Below are 21895 nucleotides of genomic sequence, written 5' to 3' on the forward strand. Positions count from 1 at the left end.
TGAAAATCAACCCCAAAAGCAAATGTTCCAAGAGATTTCTATGTGGCAGGTGTTATTAAATTTTTACATGCATTACATCGTATAATCCTCTCATGCAATAATTCTATTAAAATCCCTTTTACAAGGGAGGAAATTAAATTTCAGAAGGCTTAGACAAGTTGCCCAAGATTATATTGGTGGGAAGTGACAAAAGCCAGGGCTGAAACTGTCAGTTTTTTTGCCTTCTGCCTGGCCTTTGCATGGGTTCTAGGCATTCTAGATCCAGATTATGTTTCTTAATATTTATATGCATGCAGGGGACACCATTCACTCAAAATACCTTAGAATGAGCTTCTGTTTGGCCATGCAATCTACCTACCTCCCCGTAGAATAATAATTTCTCTGAAACCAGATAAATAAATGAAAATAATTCATTGTATATTTGAATATCCATCAAGTTCAGGGAGTAATTTTGGAATTTCTGGTACAATCCCTGGTAGACCTTTAACATAGTATCTGGAGTGGTTCATACAGGCAGAATAAGTAGAATACACAGTTCTCCTTTGAGCCAATGTCATTTTACAAAGAGGTTATAACATAATGTTGGAATCCATGAAAGGGGATTACTTGCAACAAGTTGTGTGGTGGAGATGTTTCTAAAATCGTGCCCTAGCTTTCTTCCAAGGCTCAGTTTATTTCTCACAGCAATATAGATTCCTGGTATTAAACTGGAGTTCGACCATGAGAGTGAAATCTTAGCCATCTTATGTTGAATATCTTATTATCCAAGCTTAAGAGTGCTAGGTATATGAGAACTCAAAAGTCTAAAACCTAGTAAGTGTTAATCATCCCAGAACCTGTGTTCTATAAATTTTTTATGTAATGAAAACAGCCCTGATATTTAATTACAAATACTGACTAAAAGTAGATACAACCCAAGTTGGGTGCTGCTTTATTATCTGGAATTCCAGCTCCCTGAGATATACTCTCAGGGCCTATAAATATTAGAGTAAATAGGAATCTTTTAAAACATCATTTCAAATGATTTAGAGAGAAACATGTACTCAAATTTTTATTTTCTGATTGTTGTACTTCCACAATTTAAGCTTTAGAAAATGAGTCTACAGCTCATCAGCCAAAACTCAAGCAGAGATAATTTGGTTGTCTATAAGAGGTATAAACAAGATAATTGAAACAAGATAAAAGATAATTGAAAAGGAATGTTCAGCAATATCAAGGGTGGAATTTGGCTTCCACAATGGGAGAAAACATGATTCAAAGTGTCCACTATTTATGTTGTATATCTTAAAATGGTTTAGACTATGAAGAGTCTCAGATTAAAAAAAGAAAAAGAAGATCATATGTAAGATACTGGAAGAATGTTGTTCTTCCATAGCAATGTGCTAATTTACCTAACATATTGAAATAATAAATATCTTCTGGAGGTTACCTATTCTAAACTCACAGTTAAAATTCCAAAATCAATCTTTAGAGAACTAGTTGAGATAAATATTAAGAGCAATAGGTAAAATTTACCTTCATGGAGTATAATCTTGTATTTGAGCCTCCAAACAAGAACGGGACATAACATGTATTCATGTCAGAAATGTTGATGTGAGAGTATTAAAATGAGAAAAGTAAAACTGGACAGCCAAGTCAACTTACTTAGCATTGTTGCAGAAGAGAAGGGACCAAAGACCCAGAATTTAACAAGAAAAATGTTGTTTGTAAGTTCTGCATTATACGAATGAAAGAGGGGCATACGAATGTTCACCAGTCAGAAGCTGGGGACTACCCCGCCCCAGTTATTTAACTCATCAGAATTCCAGGTTTTCTTAATACATGAGTCAATACTGCCTTTTCCCAAGAGAACTGCCTTATTAACACTGACTGGAAAGGATCCTCATGACGTTCAGTGAGGGAAGATGAGACTGGGAAGCTCACAATAAAGAGGAAGGTAGCCCTTGCCCTGTTGGCAAATTTTCCAAAGCCTAAAAGAACATTTGCTACATGAAGGATTGCCCATAACACACTTAACACATTTAAAATCTATAAATCCAGGGAAATAAAACATCGTAAGCCTTTAGTAAGTCACACGGATTGTATGGGGGTGGGAAGGTTTTAAGGATTGCTTTCTTAGTTCTGATTTTTAACTTTTTGAATATGCAACATGAATATATATTTAGCATATAGTTTATATATGCTATATATATATAGTGACTTATAGAGGAGCTGATTTCCTCATGCACATCCTCTACAAATGTGAACTCTTAGTCTCATCACAAAGTGAAAAACCCTAGTCACTTGCATGAATCTGAAGATTTTCTCATTTTCTTTGGGAAATGATATCTGAATTATTAACTTAACATTATAATATGAGACATTAAAATTGTTCGGATTTGTAATTGGTGAGAAGGGAGCTCTATAGCAATTTGTCAAGAACATTTGAGACAGTACCTTTCTACTTAGTTGAAGATTTTATAAATATTGTAAGAGCATTCTAAAGTGAATGGAACAATTTTTTAAAAAAGATTTATTTATTTATTTGAGAGAGAGTGTGCGCCCACACAAGTGGGGGGAGGGGCAGAGGAAGAGGGAAAGAGGCAGATTCCCCACTGAGTACAGAACCCTATGTGGGGCTCCATCCCATGACCCTCGAGATCATGATTCGAGCCAAAATCAAGAGTCCAACACTCAACTGACTGAGCCACCGAGGCGCCCTGCTAATAGAACAATTTTTTTTTTTTTTTTTTTTTGCAGAAATTACTTCCACTTTAGTTCTATTTGAGAACAATTGCCTTTTGAGGGCAACATCAGTCAATATTTCATTGATGCAATTTATGCAATGTAAAGCAACAATTTCTCCCTCCTTTCTACCTTTCCTCTCTTCAACCAAGGCTCCCACATAACTTTCCTCTTGGTCTGAAAGTCAACCAAGACCTGGTGCAAGTGGTTCATTAAAGCTAATAGAACAATTTTTAATGTCTGCCATATATGAAGAAAATGTTTCTTACCTTGTAGCATTTAGAAGGAGCTCCCTATTTAACTATGAAAAAATACTAAAAATTTTATTAGTTGACTGTTACTCTTGCAGCAAACTATTAGAAGGTGATTTGGAATAGGGAGAATATATGGAGAGAAAATACTGGTTAGAAAGTCTCCATATGATGAAATGAAGAGAAAAGCAACTATGTGTTGAAAAACCCTCCGTAACCCATAATAGAGACTACAGTATAAAGATCCAGCAACTGAAGATACTTCTGTTTGGTTTTTTTGTTTGTTTTTGTCATTACTGTTACCTTTATCTTTTTTTATTCTAGTATTCAGTGATCACAGAACGATTTTCATGTTTAATTTTAAATGGAAATTTGTTGAAGTCAAAAGAACTTGAGACACATTAAAATTATGTTGACATTACAGTTTCAAAGTTCTGAGGCAATTTTGACAAGATAATATTCCCATTTTTTAGTTTACTAAATCATACCTCCATATTGTGACCAACCAAATGTTTTTCATACTAATATTTTGGCAGCAAACTGCCTTTTTCAAACTTTGTTCACAAATATTTCTTACTTAAGAAATATATTCCATTAGAGAAAGATTTTGAAGCTGAACTTGACGTACACTTAATAATCATCTGAAAAAATACAGGAAAATTAATATATTTTTGTATTATTTTAAATCTATACTAATAAATAAAAATGTCCCATTCCCAAAATCGATATTTTCTATATTGTTATCTTGAAAACAGTGAGATTACCGTTGATTATGCCTTGTCTCTTTAGATAAATTTACAAAGAAAAATGAGAGTCACTGGTGTGATTACTCAAGGAGCTAAAAGGATTGGAAGTCCAGAGTATATAAAATCCTACAAAATTGCCTATAGCAACGATGGAAAAACTTGGACAATGTACAAAGTAAAAGGCACCAATGAAGACATGGTAAGACTGACTTAACATATTTAATTTAAAAGTAAAATTTCATTAATAATCATTGATTGCCAAATAGTTACTGAGTCTTAAACAGAAGCCTTATGTTGTTGCAAATACATTTGTAATTTTTTTTTAATTGGCCTAGTAAGGTGTAGGGTGTAAGGAGTTTTTCCAAGTTATAAATGTACAGTGGCTACTGTTTAAGATTTTCTCAGATTTTAATTGGTGGTTGTATAAACACTTTATCACAATGTTAGCATAGTCCTGTATATGACAATTAATTTTCATTTTTAAAATAGCTTTCGATTTCATTTTATTGCTTTGACAGATTAGCACTCTCCTTAATCAAATAAGTACAGATCAAAATTACTATTTTTGAAGAAAAAAATTATTAGTATTAACAAAAATACCAGGTGGTAGAAAAGATGTATGCTTGTATATTTCACATTAGAAAACAACTTTGTTACTCAGCAGAATATAATATGTTAGAGGAAATGAATATAATATTCAGTGTCTACTTTGCCTTTTCATATGATAGTCCCAATTTTTTATCAAATTTTCCTCAAAAGGTTTAATTTTAAAAATATCAGGACTGCAGCTCATCCCATTTAAAACCAAGTGGTTAGACTAAACTCTAATAAATTTTATGAAAGATTTTTTAAATACTTTCTTAAGTGAAATTAAATAAAGTTTTCTGATTACTAAGTTATATGAAAAGTAAAAGAAAATGAGATTTAAAAGAATTAAAAATAACACATTTTAGCATCTAATTTTTAGAGGGAAACACTGTGTTTCACTGGAGATATATATGAAGGCTTTGATTTTCTCATCCAGTGATCTGGGACTGACTGATAAGAAAGTAATCTTGAGGAATCAGACCCTGAAGCATCCTTAAGTCTGATCATAGCATTAGAGAGACTGAGTAATCAGAAAGTACTAGTGAAGACTAGCCTACAAAAAATAAACCAAACCAAACCAAACCAAACAAAAACACCTATAAATACTAAGTATCATGAACGGATGGACCCAGATTAAGTTGAAAGGTTTAAGGTGCCCATTTCTCAAAAAAAATAAAGAAGTACTCCCCTGGCTCTGAAGGACTGACCTTAAAATCGACAAGACCATCATAGTAGAGTATAGATTATGCCATAGACCACAATGGTTTATAGCTTTAATTAGGACTTTATCTATAGGTTTTATATTCACAGCTGAGGACAAGGTGCTTCCTAAATGCTCCATATCCCCAAATTACTTAATCCAATTTTTGAAGCATTACGTTGGATAGGATATAGGGTCAATATATGAAAATAGGTAAAGAAGCTGTTGCAATTAATAATTTTCAACTCTATATTATCTCTTTACCCAGGTGTTTCGTGGAAATGTTGATAACAACACACCCTATGCTAACTCTTTCACACCCCCGATAAAAGCTCAGTATGTAAGACTCTATCCGCAAGTTTGTCGAAGACACTGCACTTTGAGAATGGAACTTCTTGGATGTGAACTATCAGGTGAGTCTTATATTATCTATTTCTGTATTTTCTTTAAAGAAAAAAAACACATATTTGTATGTAGTCTATTACTAATTTGCCATTTTCCAACACTCACAGATATTAATTTCTGCTACAAAATGTCTAGGGCATGCTTCGTTGAGAAAATGTGTGTGTGTGCACATGTGCATGCATGCGTGTAGGATAAACAAGTTCCAAACCATGCTACAGAATAGAATTAATGTAGAAGGAGCAGTGTATTTCAAAAAAGTACAACAAATTCTCACTGGAAACTTTGGTCAAATTTAACTGTGTCTTGTTTTTAGGAGTAACTATGATTTATGTTTTGTGACAGAAGTTCAGCAAAAACGGGAATCTGCCTGACCTCATAAATTGCAGTTATGTTTAGGCTTTATGGCATAGAAAAGTAAGCTTTATCTTTGTCCATCCACCATGAGAACTTGGTTTTATTTTGTTTTGTTTAGTTTTTATGAAACATGTAAATTTATCATTCCTCCCAGGGAGGTAATACTTCAAAACCATGATAGCTACTATAAATTCATTCTGAGATCATTCTTATCTAGCAACCTGCTTATTGTACAAATAGTGATCATCCAGCTCAAAGATAAATCTATCAAAGGATTCAGAGCTAAATAATTCTTGTCTTCCAGGACCATCAGTACCAGATATAAAGATGAAGACTTAATGTGTGGATCTCACAGTGGTCCCATTTCAATATAGCTAGATTCTGAACTAAACAAAAAACCTTATCTAGGCATTTCACTGTGCTATATTTTTGGTGGTGGTTCTTGTATTTCTAGCATCAACATTTAAAAACTATCTTTGCCACTATGGTCTGAGATTATTTTGTTCAAACAATTGTTTTGTAGAAAGCCAAAATTCATGTGTGCCCCACTTTTTAGCATGAAAGACTTTATCAAACTTATAATAATGCCATTTAGCTAAAAATACGAGGACACATCTGTCCAAATGGACAACTGAGAGCTTTTTATTCATATCAAGAGGTTGTACAGACGTTAAAATGCATGCTTTATATTTGTTTCCCTCCTTAGGTTTATTTGTGATGCCAAGAAAGAGAGTGATTTTTAGCAGATAAAAGTTACTATTAAAAACAGCCAAACTTGGGCGCCTGGGTGGCTCAGTTGGTTAAGCGACTGCCTTCGGCTCCGGTCATGATCCCGGAGTCCTGGGATCGAGTCCCACATCCGGCTCCTGGCTCAGCGGGGAGCCTGCTTCTCCCTCTGACCCTATCCCCTCTCATGCTGTTTCTCTCTCTCTCTCTCTCTCAAATAAATAAATAAAATCTTTAAAAAAAAAAACAGCCAAACTTTAAGTGAACCCATTACATTTAAAGGAATTAGAGACATTTGGCCAGATGAGTGAATCTATTTCAAGAATCACGTTTTCATACTATATATGGGCATCGTTTATAAAGTAACCAACATATGGTTTTAGTACCATTAATTATCCTAACAATGATGTTTTCTTTATTTTGGTAATTCAAACCAGCTTATTGACAGCCAGAAATCTCAACAGAATCATTGCTGTGCAGTGTTTATATTACATGTCACTCTATCATCACAGGCCAGTGTCATCCCTAAGTCATTCATCATAAAGCAATCAAGGAGAAGCCAAGCCCCGTGGTTTTTAGTTGTTTAACATTGCCGTCCCCAATTCTCCAGTCTCTTGATTCATGGGGGTCAGTCTCTCTTACATGGCACAGTTACACGCCCAAGGTATGAATATATTTTACTTTCAGGTTTTACTGGAGGTTACACCTGACACTTTACAGATTTTATGCTCTTAAAAAGAACATACCCCATCTCCCAATTCCACAAATTGATTTCAAACTTGCATGCAGAGGATAAAATCTCTCAGTGGGTGCTTTTAAATGCTAGGGCACCTCACTCTAGAAATAATCAATTTTTTTGTTAATACTCATTTTGTTCAGGTGCTGTCTATTCTGGTAAAAGTGTTAATCTATACATATGAAATCATGTGGATGGGAAGGAAAATTTGTGGTGTGAGGCAAATTGGCAGAGAAGTTAGCTATAACACTTAGAAATAAACAGAAATATAATGTGCCAAATGATTTCCCACAGTCCCCTGCAATGCCGTTAAGCACAAGTCTGCCTTACTATATTCAATAAGCTGTTATTAAGATCTCTCAGCCTGCCCAGAAGATCAACAGTTAATTTTTTTCTCAGACACTTAAAAAAGAAAATCCCCTAAATTCTCTGAAAGAGGTATGATTTAAGATGGTTAGAATGAAATGAATCATGACTGTAATTAGAGGAGGAATAGTCATTAATCCATCCATTCTTTGAACAAATTATTCAGCACTTGCTCTGGGATAGATACTAGACAACAGAGTGGGTATGAAATGAATTCTATGACGAAGCAGAAATGGTCAAAGTAAAGGCATCCGACTTCAAATATTATATCACAAAAGGAGAAAAACAACTTCCCTTTCCTTTGTATCTTTCTGCAAGTCAAGCAGTTTTACAAAGACTCCAGTATCAGGGCAGGGTGGGTATGGGGGGGGCGGGGGTTGGTGGTCATAAAAGAAAAGTCAGAAATCTATAATGCAGGCAATGCATGTTACCTTAGAACTGCCAGCACATAAATGACATGTCGTTAAGATTTTGGAATTTTCTAGAATCTTTGAGATTTGTCATGCAATTTTTCTCCCTCAGAAGTTATATTTAGGAATTTGAACTATTTTAATACTGAGACTTAGGGTCTAGGTCTCCTACACCTGAATTCCAATAAGACTTGTGCTAACGCACACAATTGGCTAACCCTCCATGTCAGTTTTGGTCATGTTTGCATAGGAGAGGTATTTCCTAGAAGGTGGATGTGAGACCAAACATGGAGAAGCCTCAAGAAGGTAGTGGTCTAGATTGACTAGAACAGAAGCAATTAATTGTAGTTAAGAATTATTTATCATGAGCAGTTCTAAGCCCTCTCTCTTAGAGCCTGGACTTAAAACAGCCTCGTTTCAAAAAATGCAACCAGTCCTACTACATTATTTAGTGCTTACTGCTGTGCTGATCTGGGGACTTAAGGTTGTTATGTGTCAGAATGAGCTTTATGGAAATAATAAGCGTAACTAACACTTACTGAATGCTAGCTACATGCCAGACTGTTTCTAAATACTTTATTTAGCTAAATAAATAAATAAATAAATAAATAAATAAATAAATAAATAAATACTTTATTTAGCTAATTTCTTTGAACACTTTTTGAGGTAGGTTCTATTATTACCACCATTTTACAAATGAGAAAAGGGAGGCATAAAATGGTTAAATAATGGGTAAAAGGCCACAAAGAGAATAAGTGGGGAACCAGTACAGTACAAGGCGACAGACTTGATTGGAGAAGTCCCCCTTTTCGTCTTGACTTTCTTGATGATCAAACTCATGTGTTCTTTGGTCAAAATGTAGCAATTATACATAGCAAGATTCAACCACTGACTAATATGGTAATAGAATCATGCTTCCTGTTATGAGCTTTGTGAATGGAATTTTGTCACAGTTGCAACTCAAGATTGGGAAATTATGTGTATGTTTCTTTGAGAAATTGTGTGTGTGTGTGCGCGCACACACGCATGCATGTGAGGACATATACACACAATTTCCCATTGACAAACAAACCCAAATTTCATACCATGTCAAAACTGAAAACATATGTGCCGATTTGAAAATCTTTCAAAAATATCCAGTACTAGAAGTTACTGAGTATGATCAAAATGTAAGTTTTTATAAGAAGGCTTGTGCAATAATGATTTTTGCAAGAATTACCTTATTTTCTTTTATTATCTTATCTATTACTTTAAATTCTATACTTACATAGTGCCTGGCACATGGTACATGTTGAATAAATATAAGCTTCCTCAGTGTCCAGAAGAAGCCATGTTGGTGCTATAAGAATCAGTGATAAAGATTAACAGACAATTCTCAGAAAACAAAATACTGTCCAGTTTGAAATATACCATTGGAGTGGTTTGTGAAAATGACTTTGTACTGAGGGAATTTTCATTTGCAATATTATGGAAACAAATAAAAGAAAACCAAATATACTTTGTGAGAAAATGTTCTTTTTTGAAGACACAATGAAACTGTTGAAAACCAGGGAATAGTCATGAGGCTATCAGTAATGAGACAGGAGAGAGCATTTCAGCCTTGTTTTCATTTTGCAAAATCATCTATCACAGAAAAGTAGTTTGAATTGTCTGCCTTGTTTTCAATTTTTCCAAAATATATTCAGACAAAATAGCCTGAATTGGCTATCTTGTTTTTCAATTTTGTTCCAGATTTATTTCTGATTATAGCCTTTTCTGAATTTAGATGCTTTCTCTTTGGGGAAATGAATAGCATTATGCTTAATCTTCTTTTGCCCATCCAAAATGAACATAGAAGACTTCCAGGGTAATAAATTATTTTTCTCATGGAGCCTTTCTCATTTTCTTCCAGGCTGTTCGGAGCCTCTGGGGATGAAATCAGGACATATACAAGACTATCAGATCACTGCATCGAGCATCTTCAGGACTCTCAACATGGACATGTTCACTTGGGAACCAAGGAAAGCTCGACTGGACAAACAGGGCAAAGTGAATGCCTGGACCTCTGGCCACAATGACCAGTCACAATGGTTACAGGTAATATTTTCAAAAACTATTTCACCAGTGTCTGCTCCTCTTCCTTTGGAGATTTCCTGTTGGTTAGGTGAATGTCAGAGTCCTTGCCTTCATTCTAATTTAAGTGTACCTTCTTCTTTGGCTTACCTAAAATTGGTAAAACAAAAATTCCTTATGAAGCCATATCCATGGGCTATTTTTACTGTGATGTTTATTTATAGATGCTTCTGTCAGATTGATGCCCCAGATTGTACCAGATCACAATATACATGGGTCAATTCAATTGATCATGAAAGCATTTGCATTTTAACTCTCATCTATCCTAATGCTTCCTGTTGGTATTGGTTTGAAAGTGCCACAGCAGGATTCCAGACCGCCCTGAAATCATGCTATTGACCTGCAGATTGTTCCCACAGAATCATGACTCCTGACTTATTAGCTCTTTATCCGTGGTTGCTAAGCAATGGAGCAATTTGATTACATCCTCATAAGAGACCTTGCTTATAGAAGGAAAGCATAGACACTGCAGAGTCTATTTATCATTTGCAAATGAAGTGCAGTTATAGTCAGTGCTTTTTAAAAACAATCTTCTTGAAATGTATTTATTGTGGAGTACTTTTAAGTATGCACAAATTTGTTAATGTCTTCTGTGGCAAAGAAAAGTAAGACAGCTTAATTCCATGATGAGGTCATTTTATTTGAAAGATATGAGTTCTATTATTTATTTTTATGCTGTATCCATGAGTTTCAAAACTGTGGTAATTCATTACATTTCTGAAAATTACAAAAACAATTATAATAGCAACAAATGTTACTCTTCATGGAACCAGATTTGCCACCTGAGTCTGTTCTAAGTCACCCAAAATGTCCAATAGAGTCTTCTCAATAGAAATAGTCAGTTTTCTCTTTACTTTCCCCTAACATTCTATCTGGATCTCTATTGATCTGGAGCTTTATTGAGCTCTTTCATTAGCTATTATGCATTAAGGATAATTCTGTGTGTTTTTCTCCTTTTAATGTTTAAGAGCTTTTTGAAGGAAGGGTGTATGTCTACACACACACATGCACACACACAAACATACACACACATATACACTCACACTGCATATTTCTCTTCTCGCCATCCCCTCAGCCCCCTCCCTGATCTAGGCTACCACGCCCTCACCTGGGTTTTGCAGAAGCCTCCTGACCAGCTTTCCTGTTTCTGGTCTCACTCTCTAAAAATCCATTTCCCAAATTGTAACCAGTGAGTGCATTTTTTTTTCTAAAATGCAAATATGATTCTCTTACTCCCTTTCTAAAACCCTTCAATTGCTCCCTATTAGCCTCAGAATAAAGTGCAGATTTCTTAACATAGCCTCGAAGTTTTCTTTTGTTTTAAAGCTTTTATTTATTTATTTGACAGAGAGAGACATAGCGAGAGAGGGAACACAAGCAGGGGGAGTGGGAGAGAGAGAAGCAGTCTTCGCGCCGAGCAGGGAGCCCGATGCGGGGCTTGATCCCAGGACCCTGGGATCATGACATGAGCCGAAGGCAGATGCTTAATGACTGAGCCACCCAGGCGCCCCTAGCCTCGAAGTTTTTGCAGGAGTTGGCCCCATGTCATCTCTTACCACACTTCTAAATTTGCTTCACTTTCTCAAACCAAATGTTCTCTCTTTCAATGCCTTTATAAATGTCCTCTTCCTAGAGGAAAAGAATAGAAAGAGCACCTCTACCCTTGGCATCCCCTGCCCTGTGTGGGTGACCTCCTCAGCTGCAGTTTGGATGTACTTTCTTCTGGGAAGGCTTTGCTACTACTAGCAGCTTCATCTTACCACGGTAGTACTCAGCTCTCCCCTGAGTACTACTGTGTCCTCGGTAATACCCTCACTGTCCATTATCACACTGTATTGGAAATTGTGTTCTCAGATTCAATTGTTTGCTCCAGGAGGGATGAAACTACATTTGTCTTTTGTGACTTCTCAACTTGTTGTCCAGTACCTAACTGAATACCTGTTATAACACCTGACATGATAGGCATTCAATAAATATTTGTTGAATGAATGAATAAGTGGATAAATGAATAGTTCAAAGTATAGTTCAAATTATTGATCTGGGCCTAGATGGCATATCATTCTGGTCCCTAACTGGTAACATCCTCAAATTTTAAAATAATATTTGAAATAGAAATCTAAAATGTCATGTGAGGGGCTCCTGGGTGGCTCAGTGGGTTAAGCATCTGACTCTTGGTTTCCACTCAGGTCATGATCTCGTGGGTTGTGGGATTGGAGCCCTGTGTCAGGCTCCCGGCTCATCGGGGAGCCTGCTTGAGAGTCTCTCCCTCTGCCCCTCTCCCCACTTGTGCGTGCGCTCTCTCTCTAAAATAAATAAATAAATCTTAAAAAAATAAAATAAAATCTCATGTTAAAGATCTAGTCTTTATAACACAGGAACTAAATTTTCATAATACATAGACTTTATGAAGTTTTCAAGTTCTTAATTTGAAGAAACCATGGAAAAACTTTTTCACATTTGTTAGACTTGGATGGCAAAGTTAAACTGGTTCTTTGTTGCTGTATAACATTTTATGTATTGGAAATATTCTAGTCCTACCTCCGATTAACTGGATTTAGCTAATTTTATTTGTGAGTCATAATGCCATGTGGAATAAGACAAAATATCTTATACCCCATAAGTAACTCAGATAAGCTAGTAGACTCCAGAAATACCCACGTGAAAGGATTGCTGATGGCAAATATCTTTAGAAAGATAAAATAAAACAAACATTTTTTACATGAATCAGTGTGTAATCTTCAATCCACACCTCCATCCATCACTTTTTTTAAGATGGCTTTTCAACTGTCTTCTTGAAGTCACTTGCATGATGAAATAGATTCATTCTGTTGGTGACAGATTTTCTGTCAATTCAAGGACCAGTTCTTCCAGTATAGTCTGTTTTTTGTTGTGTCAAAACATATTCAGAATCTTCAGGGCAAGGTAAATTGACATCTTTTCTTATATTTTTTTTCTTTGTTGACATCATGAAAGAAAATGCTCCAGAATTGTGATTATTTTTAGCATCTTCTCCTCAAGAGAATATAATCTGTTCCACTGTACCTTGTTATGCTTGTTAGTATCTTTGTTGAAAATAATATTAACATTTTTACAGATAATGTGTAGGGTGAATTGGTTTTTGAATTATTGGTGTAGAGTCAGTTTTTATCCTTGTTTGAGACTTCTGAATTTGTAAGTTTTAGCTGTGTTTTTAACCAAGATGCATCAGTTCTGAGAAATAGCTCTTCAGAAGAAAAACCACGTCTGTCATTTAAAATTCCCTTCCTTCATTAACAATCTCCTGCTAATTGATTTTTAAGAAATTTCTTTTATACATCAACTGTACATATAACCCTCTAATGATGAGAGTTTTATTTCAGTTTAATAGGTTTTCCCCAAACCTACTTGGATAATATCTGGAAATAAGATTGCTCTAAAAGAAACCCCCCAAATGCCCTTTGGTCCAGTCATTATGTATTTTAAGGAATTCTTTAAGATATTCTTTTAAGGAATTCTTATGTATTCAAATATCACTTTAACATTTTATTCTTATTATTGCTCTAAGGTTTCTTCTAGTCTCTTCCATAATATGGTCAAACTATCAGCTGCTTCTCCAGCAAATGTTCTTGTGTTATTTTTTAGAAGTTATCTTACCTAACCGATTAATGTCCTTGAGCTACTGTTAATCATGAAATCATTATGCTATTCCTATAGAAACGTGGCAAAAGGGTGTTAAGTCCACAGGCAGTCCTAAATGAGAGACATTTCTCAGACCTCAGAAAAAATGTTGTTCCGTCACTTTGATGTGTTTGATGTTCTCTAAAACTTTGAGCAAGAAGCCCTACCAGTGTGTTTTCCAAGGCCTCTGAAGGTTAAATTGCAGTTTCTGCCTTTCAAAAAATCTTTCCTACACCTAAATTGAAACCACATAAGCCAATCATTCCTGACTCATAGTTGGACATTCCTAACACATAGTTAGATTAGATTTTAATCCCTGTTATAAAAATAAAGTGACATTTATCTCACTGAGATTTTTTAGGATCAGACAATTATCTTCGGTGGTTAGTTTCTAAACAAAGGACCCAGAAGTTTTGTCGTATTTTAAGGTGGATTAAATCAGACAAATGACAGAACCAAGGAAGCACATAGTAGGTTCCCAGCAATGGATAGCTTCTTTTTTTTTTCTTTCTGGTGATTTACATAATCTGAGGAGAATATAATCTGATGCCACCAGTCATAACTAAGAATGAAGATATGTATCCATATTCTTTGCTTCTTCCAAAGGGGATTTTCCAATAAAATGATGAAACGTAAAATACTATACTACCAACTCAGTTGCAAACTGTGAGCACTGTTGATAAGTTACATAAATTTGCATTAGCAAACAAAAAATTTCAATTTTTTTATCTAGGTAGTGGCAGATTTTTCAGATCTTTACCTGCGAGTAGTAATAATAATATTAATAGCTTTAAATGCACATTATGTCACTTGGCAATGTTCTCTACAGAAATCATATTCTTACTAGAATGTTTGTGTTTTTATGACCATTTTCAGTGGCTTTTTAACAGATTGAGTGAATTCCCTTCTTATTTATGCTCGGATTATACAAACTGCTTAAAATTCAGCATGGAATTGAGATGTTTAATGACATTCTAACAGGGGTAGGAGCATTACTGATGATAATCTTACAAATTGTGAAGAAATATTTTGGTCTAGTAGATGCAGCTGTACAAGGAACACTCTAAGAATTAACTTGGATTAATTAAAAATATTTTTTAAAATAAGACATAAATTCTCTTATAGTGTATATATCATGCATGAATTCATTGCCTTATTGGTGCTGACTATAGAACATGGATAAGTCACCATCCATAACTGAGTCTGGTTAAAAGTTTTTCAGATTTCATGAAGGGTAGCATAATATAAATGACTAACAGGAAGGAAAAGGCCAACAGATCACCTAGGAAATGACCTTTTGGTCTGTTTCATGAAACATTTGCTAATTTAAGGTAGTCTGCATAGTATTTCAACCAAATTAGTACAATTAATAGAGTTGTTAGACTGCACACTTTAGTATTGACCTTTGTCAAAATTGCAGCTAACCCTACACAGCTTTATTGCAATACTAATTTTATGGAAATGTGTAAGACAGCAATTGAATTTAAGTTTTCAAATTAACTAAACCTTATTTAATTTAGTCTGTTTCAGATTTTTTAAAGGGGGTATTCTAGCCATAAAATTCATAACTTCTTTAAAGCCATTAACTTTTCTTGCCCTTTGGACAATTTATTTACAGAGAAGCTGAAGGAAAGATTTTCAAGGATCAAGGGACCTGTAGGCCCCTGGAAAACATTTGGCAATATGAAGAAATATTCTGATTTCCATTTTACTATCCCAAAATCTCATATATAGTAACCCATAAGCCCACAGGAAAGGTTCAGTTATAAAGCAGATCTGAAAGAGATCAAGTAATGAAACAATTTATGTATGATTATGAAACAGCCTCCGTCTTTTATAACGTTAGGATATTTTGGAGTTTATGAAATGAGTCAAAGATGTCCATACTTGGCTTAGACTATAAATCATCTTTCCATTCTTTGTAAGTTTACAATATCAAAGGGAATCTCTACCATCCAATTAGAAAAAAAAAAAACTTTTAATGAGAAAAAAAAATTGAGTAGTGTATTTATATAGCAAGAACTTAGAAGGCAAAGGGAAATGCAGCTGGAGTCAATCTAGTACACTGAGTGCATAGTTTGAAGTCCAAAAATCTGGTTTTGGGGGCTGACAGATCACATCAGTATTCTAAAACTCCGTTTTTTCTCTTGTTCATCCAAAATGTGAATATTATAGGGGTGCCTGGCTGGCTCAGTCCGTAGAACACGCAGCTCTTGATCTCGGGGTTGTAGGTTTGAGCCCCATATTGGGTGTAAAGATCACTTTAAAAAATAAAATAAAGAAAACAAAATGAAATGTGAATATTATTTTAAAAAGATAACTGCCCAGGCAACCTTCCCTTTTAAAAACTCTCAGAGACTACATCAAAAACTAATGATGTACTATATGGTGACTAACATAACATAATAATAAAAAAAAAAAGCCTCTCAGACAACTAAGATTGTAGTATCTTACATAATGGTTGACCACGTCCAAAGTAATCAGAAAATTATCAGGACCACCAGCTAATTTATGATGAAGTTAACAAAAAGACATCATATAATTACTTAGTGTTGCAGATATAACCATCTAACCTTAAAATGACTCTTTAAAAAATTAACTTATAGGGGACCCTGGGAGGCTCAGTTGGTTAAGCGTCTGCCTTCACCTCGGGTCATGACCTCAGGGTCCGGTGATCGAGCTCCGCATTGGGGTCTCTGCTCAGCAGGGAGTCAGCTTCTCCCTCTCACTCTTCCTCTGTGCTCTCTCTCTCAAATTAAAAAAATTAGCATATATTATGCAGAGTTTATCTACTTAATACCTAAACTATCCCCCCTACCTTTCCACCTGTTCTAACTTTGTATCATTTCTATAGGTTAGTAGATATCTCTCTATAAACAGCTTAAAAAAATAAGAATCCCCTAAGACAAAGCAGTGAGACATATTAAGCCATTATGAAGCACTAATACACTAACATTGACCTATAGCAAATTATGAAAAATGTACAAACAGTAGCTTCTAAAGCGTACATTAGATTAAGTGCAGGGTGCAGTTTTGGAAGCAAGCCTTAATGGTACATAGAAATTGGAGGGAGGCTTTGTGGTTCAGAGGTTATTTTAAGTGGCTTCATAATTTAAAAATTCGCATAAATATTTTGAGACACCTACTGTTGCAAAACACAGTGCCAGGTGCAAGGAACTGAAAGGTATGTTTGGCACTGTGTCTGCCTGCATGTATGATTACTGACACCCTAATTGTCATGATACAACAGGCCAGAGGCAATAAACAGAAATGGGGGGAATTGGATGCTTCAGCTTAGAAGAAGTATTTGAGACCATTGAAAAGCTGAACAGCAGGACTTATAAGAATGGTGTGTGCACAGCAGGCCCATTCGTGTTTTTGTGATAATAAGAATTAAATGACTTCTGATTCCTTTGTGCACAAATAAATTTTAATTTGTGACATATTCTTTATCTTTTATTAATGAGATACAGTTTTAAGAATCGTAACTGTTCTCCTCTAAAAATATGAGCTGAAGATATGCCAATGAATGAAATTTAGAACCTGGAATTTAGAATCAGAATACTGATTCAAATAAGACAAGCATTTGTGAAGACTTCCAAATAAAATGAGAATCTCCTCTAATCAGTGATTTTGTTTTGCCTTTAAAGAAACTCTCTCAGTGACTAAGTTATGTCTGTTTTATAATGAGGCCACAGGGAGTCTGAGAGGCTTGCTGAAGATTGCAGGGCAAGCCAGCAATAGACTGGGAACTTGAAACATGCCAGGAGGCTCTTGTGCCAATTTCTACGACAATATTTTATAGACTGTTCAGTGAGTGAGGTGACTCCTTTTTCCAGGGAATATTTGTTGGATTAGAAAGCCCTTTCAGAGCCTAGTGCATAGCCCTGGCCACTCACCTTGTCTTGAAGGAAGGCTTCTGGTATTTCTGTACATCTAGCTTGCCCTTTAAATTTGTGGCTCCACACTGTAAAAATTTTATTTAGTGTTGCTGACCATTAAAAATACACACACACACACACACACAGGCACACATTAAATATTTTAAAAATGTGATTCCTATTTGTTTGGTTTAATATAAAACTAGTATGAAATAGGACAGAAATTCTAATTTTTCCTACAACTTGATGGCATGTCTGTGTACACACCCTACATTTTAGAGAACGCTGCTCTATTCAAGACTCCTGGTCACCATTAAACTCACCTGGTCCAGCTGTTTCGGTTTTTCCTAAAGACCTTTGTAATTTTTTTTCAAAGTCAGTGGTGCTATGAGGAGTAGGTCATCCAATTTTCATTTACATTTATGATTAAGATGTCTCTCATTTATGAAGTATTTATTTGCTAGCTAATGTCAATATAAAATAAATTTATTTATAGCAAGTATCACGTTCATTTTCTTTTTCACTATTAAACTCACATTTCTGTGGGGAAAACATGCCTCTGTGAAGTGACTTTTAAATCTCTAATGTCTTTGTTTCACGCTGCTACTGTAGTTCATTGGCAAAGTCTGTCTCCTGGGAAGTGTAGGTCCACCTAACCATGCCTGTTTCTGTATTAACCTCTGGTTAGAATCTTCTCTGAGATTTTTTTAAGAGGTGCATAAGGACATATCTGCCTATCGCTTCCAATTAATTACTTTCTGGAAGTAGTATGTATTTCAGAGGAAAATAGATATGTTTCTTGAATAGGATAGATTGTGGTCTTAGTTTCAAGGCCAACTAGAGTTTTGGCCCCTTGCCCAAGGTCTGTCAAGATGTCTGGATGCTGTTCCCTCACTTTGACCTGCCCTCTATTTCCCTGGAGTCCTGGTGTGTCTGATTCCCCTCCTCTCACCTAAGCTTCCTATGTCCTTGTCGTTTGGTTTATCTACTCGGTGCTTTGTTTTCAGCTCTGCCCTCTGAAAGTTGACAGCCTATTTATGATCCACCTTCATCCCCGTGGAAGGTTCAGCCCAGCCTGGCTCTCAAAGGGCCACCAAGTGCTCCCTTGACTACTGGCTTCTCTAGGTTCAGCTTGTGGCCACAACTGGCTTCAGTCTTAGCTCTTTTGGTTCCTGGTTTTGACCCTCAAATTTTTAATTTTTCTAGATACTCCTTTTCTTCAGGTAATTCTATCACCAGAATTCTGTCCTTCTTACTACAGATTCAGAGTTTCCAAAAGGCTGTCTCTTCCTCAGTGTGATTATGAATTGATAAAATTAGGATAACATATATCACTCTTTCATCTTAAACATGCAGTACTCTAAAACAAATTAAGTTCCCTTTCTCCCCAAATGATAACTTTTATGAGCATTTCCCAAACTGTACCCTGCAAAACACTGCTTCCATAGGTTATTAAAAAAAAAGATTCTGTACCAAAATATATTTGGTAAAGCCTATATCCTCTTCTCTGTTCTTACTGATTCAAGTGAATCTTAACATAGGATCCTTAAGAGTCCAATAGGAAAGAGTTTTGTTTTATTTGGAGATATTCAAACTTATTTGATCACAGAGTGCTTTTTAAAAAATAACTACCTTAACATCTCCAGGAACCACTTAGAATATTCTATACCAATCATAAATTGTCTTTCTGCAGCACTTTGTTGTTTTCAAAGGGCTTTTCTAATAATTTTCACTGTATTCTTATAATAATCTGTGTACATATAATTATTTTTATAAAATATTCTATCTCAAGACATGAAGAAACAATTTACAGAGGTTATATGACTTAATCCTATAAATGTCAGAACTTGACCCAAAATTCCAATTTCTCTGTTTTCCATTGAGTGCCATTTTTCATGGCTATTTGCATTTGGCATCATGTAAAATGAAGTCTATCCTTAGCAACCTTTTTTTTTCATGATTTTTTTCAGTATAGCCAAATATATGCAAAGTATGTGTATTTGGAAGTAGGGTTTTCCAATTCACTGCATTCTTCTCTTTTTGTGATAGAACTACTCAATATCACAACAGTGTCATCAATTCTATGTCCATATCTGTACAAGCCAAGCATTTAAAATTGCCTAAATGGATTCAGAGCATTATTTTCACTTCCGTTTCAGAAAGAATGTTTCCCATAAGCTAAAGTGAGCCTAGATGTACCTGGAGAATAGTGGACCCATGCCATGACTAAAATGGACTCTGTACATTGACCACTCTAAGCAAGGAAAGTAACATGTGAACATTTTACTTGTTAAGAAACATCTCCTATGAGCTAAAAAGCTTAGCTAGAGAAGTTTATGATAATACACAAATACTTGACACTCAAGTGGTAAAAAATTTTTCTCTCATTTGTTGAAAAGTCCATTTGATAATTTATTTAAAACTCTTGTTTTTCCTCACTTAAAGTGACAGAGGATCATCACTGAAACTTACCTTTAAATATATAATCTGTGAAGTTCATCCTCCTGCACATGTTCATACACTTCTTGGGTTTTCCTTTTCTATGTTCATGGTATAAAGTTCTCTCTCTTCATTGCAATGAGAGAGGTTTTTGTAGCTGATGTGCATTAAATTTTAAAGTATAATTTGTATTAGGATAGTCACTGTTTTATTGTAAAATGGGACACTAAACATAAGCAATAGACATTTTGTAGCATTCACCACTGTTGAACAATGAGAACTTGGAACTATGAAAGCATCATTGTTTTACAAATATGTTCCTTGCAGAACTTCCTCATTTAAGAAGTCAGACTATAGTCTCTTTGAATAATAAAATTTCTGTTGTTCCATAAATCCTCTCTTCTACATGGTCAGTGGCTTTTGATAGAGAAAAATTTAAAGGAAACAGCTGTGTGTGTGTGTGTGTGTGCGTGCACGCACACACATATATATTCAATAGAATAGGTTCATTTGCCCACTTGTACTATTTTCTTTATACTGCTAAAAACAGATAAAAAGTATTTCATCTAAGGTTATCCAATATAAGAAAGAAAAAAACCAAGAGATATTTACCTATAAGCATTATTAATTAGTACCTACTTATATGATACCTTGTTCTATAGTTTTACAATGAAAAGAATAGAATTTTATATGCATTCAAAATTGTATTAATTATAATTGTGGAATTGTATAAGATTATTGTTACCATTTTATATGCAGCATAATTAACAAACCCAAATATGGTTAAGTGGGCTTAAAGTAAATGAATAAAATATAAGCAAGGGTAATTGAATAACCATTATTCCAGTTAAGCTCTGTGTCACCTTTCTCCCCTATCCCAACATCCTACCGCCTATTTGAGGTTCAGCCTTTGTTTCTTTCATGAGAAGCACTGTAGTTTTAATCCCCAAAGCTATGGGATTTGATGCTCTTCATGAGTACCACAGAACCCATCTGTTCTGTTAGGCAATGCCTGATGATATAGGAGGAGCTATATTGACAAGATAATATATCTAAGAACACTGTAGACTGTAACACTAAATGTGTGTGCATGTGTGTGTGTGTGTGTGTGTTTCTACAGCTGCCTCAAAGCTCTGTAATGGGAAATAGCGGAAATCCTAAAAATAAAGCAGCTTTAAAGCTTGAAATGGGAGAAAGCATACCACCAGCTGCTTGTACCTTCTTGCAGGTTGGAATCAAAGTCATTTTCTCAAAGTGTGGTTTGGAGACTTCCTGCATTAGAATCAGCTGGCATGGGCTGGCTGAAAATGCAGATTCCCAAATTCCATCTCCAGAGCTTCCGATGTTATTAAATCTGGATTAGGCATAGAAAATGTGCATTTTGGAGTATATATGCTGGGATTCTTACACAAGATGAAGTCTGAGAGAAAAGGAGTTGGCAATTTATGGCTTGACTGACAAACATTTTTATTTAGAGGCAAATGTTTTAATGGAACTTGCTTAGGTATATGTTGAATTGAAAATTATTGAATAGGAATCTAATTGCAGTTTAGGAGTAGACTATGAGGACACTTCAAATTATATAAATATGCAGAATTCAAAAATATCAGGCTTACATTGATCTGACTTTATTAAATGAATGAATCCAACAACAAATCTTTAGCTTCTCCTACCTCTATGGGAAATAAGGTACATCAAAGATGCATACATAGAACCGTATCTAAAATCTAAAACAGGGAATCTGTAATGGGTTCTGTATCTCCAGTATTCTCTGGTTGTGAACCATATACATATGTATGG

General features: G+C 35.1%; 1 protein-coding gene across 2 annotated transcripts in view; it reads left to right on the forward strand.

Moving 5' to 3' along the window:
• Positions 1-21895, forward strand: part of EDIL3 (EGF like and discoidin domains 3) — a 389745-nt gene that overhangs the window by 290913 nt on the left and 76937 nt on the right. For both annotated transcript variants that reach the window (XM_006734136.3, XM_006734135.3), the window contains 3 exons: positions 3765-3920; positions 5278-5422; positions 9898-10082. In XM_006734136.3, the coding sequence (XP_006734199.1) occupies positions 3765-3920; positions 5278-5422; positions 9898-10082 (486 nt within the window). The remainder of the gene's footprint in view (positions 1-3764; positions 3921-5277; positions 5423-9897; positions 10083-21895) is intronic.

The sequence above is a fragment of the Leptonychotes weddellii genome, chromosome 7 (genome assembly GCF_054177405.1).
Source record: "Leptonychotes weddellii isolate Sample4059 chromosome 7, ASM5417740v2, whole genome shotgun sequence".
Taxonomy (NCBI): Eukaryota; Metazoa; Chordata; class Mammalia; order Carnivora; family Phocidae; genus Leptonychotes; species Leptonychotes weddellii.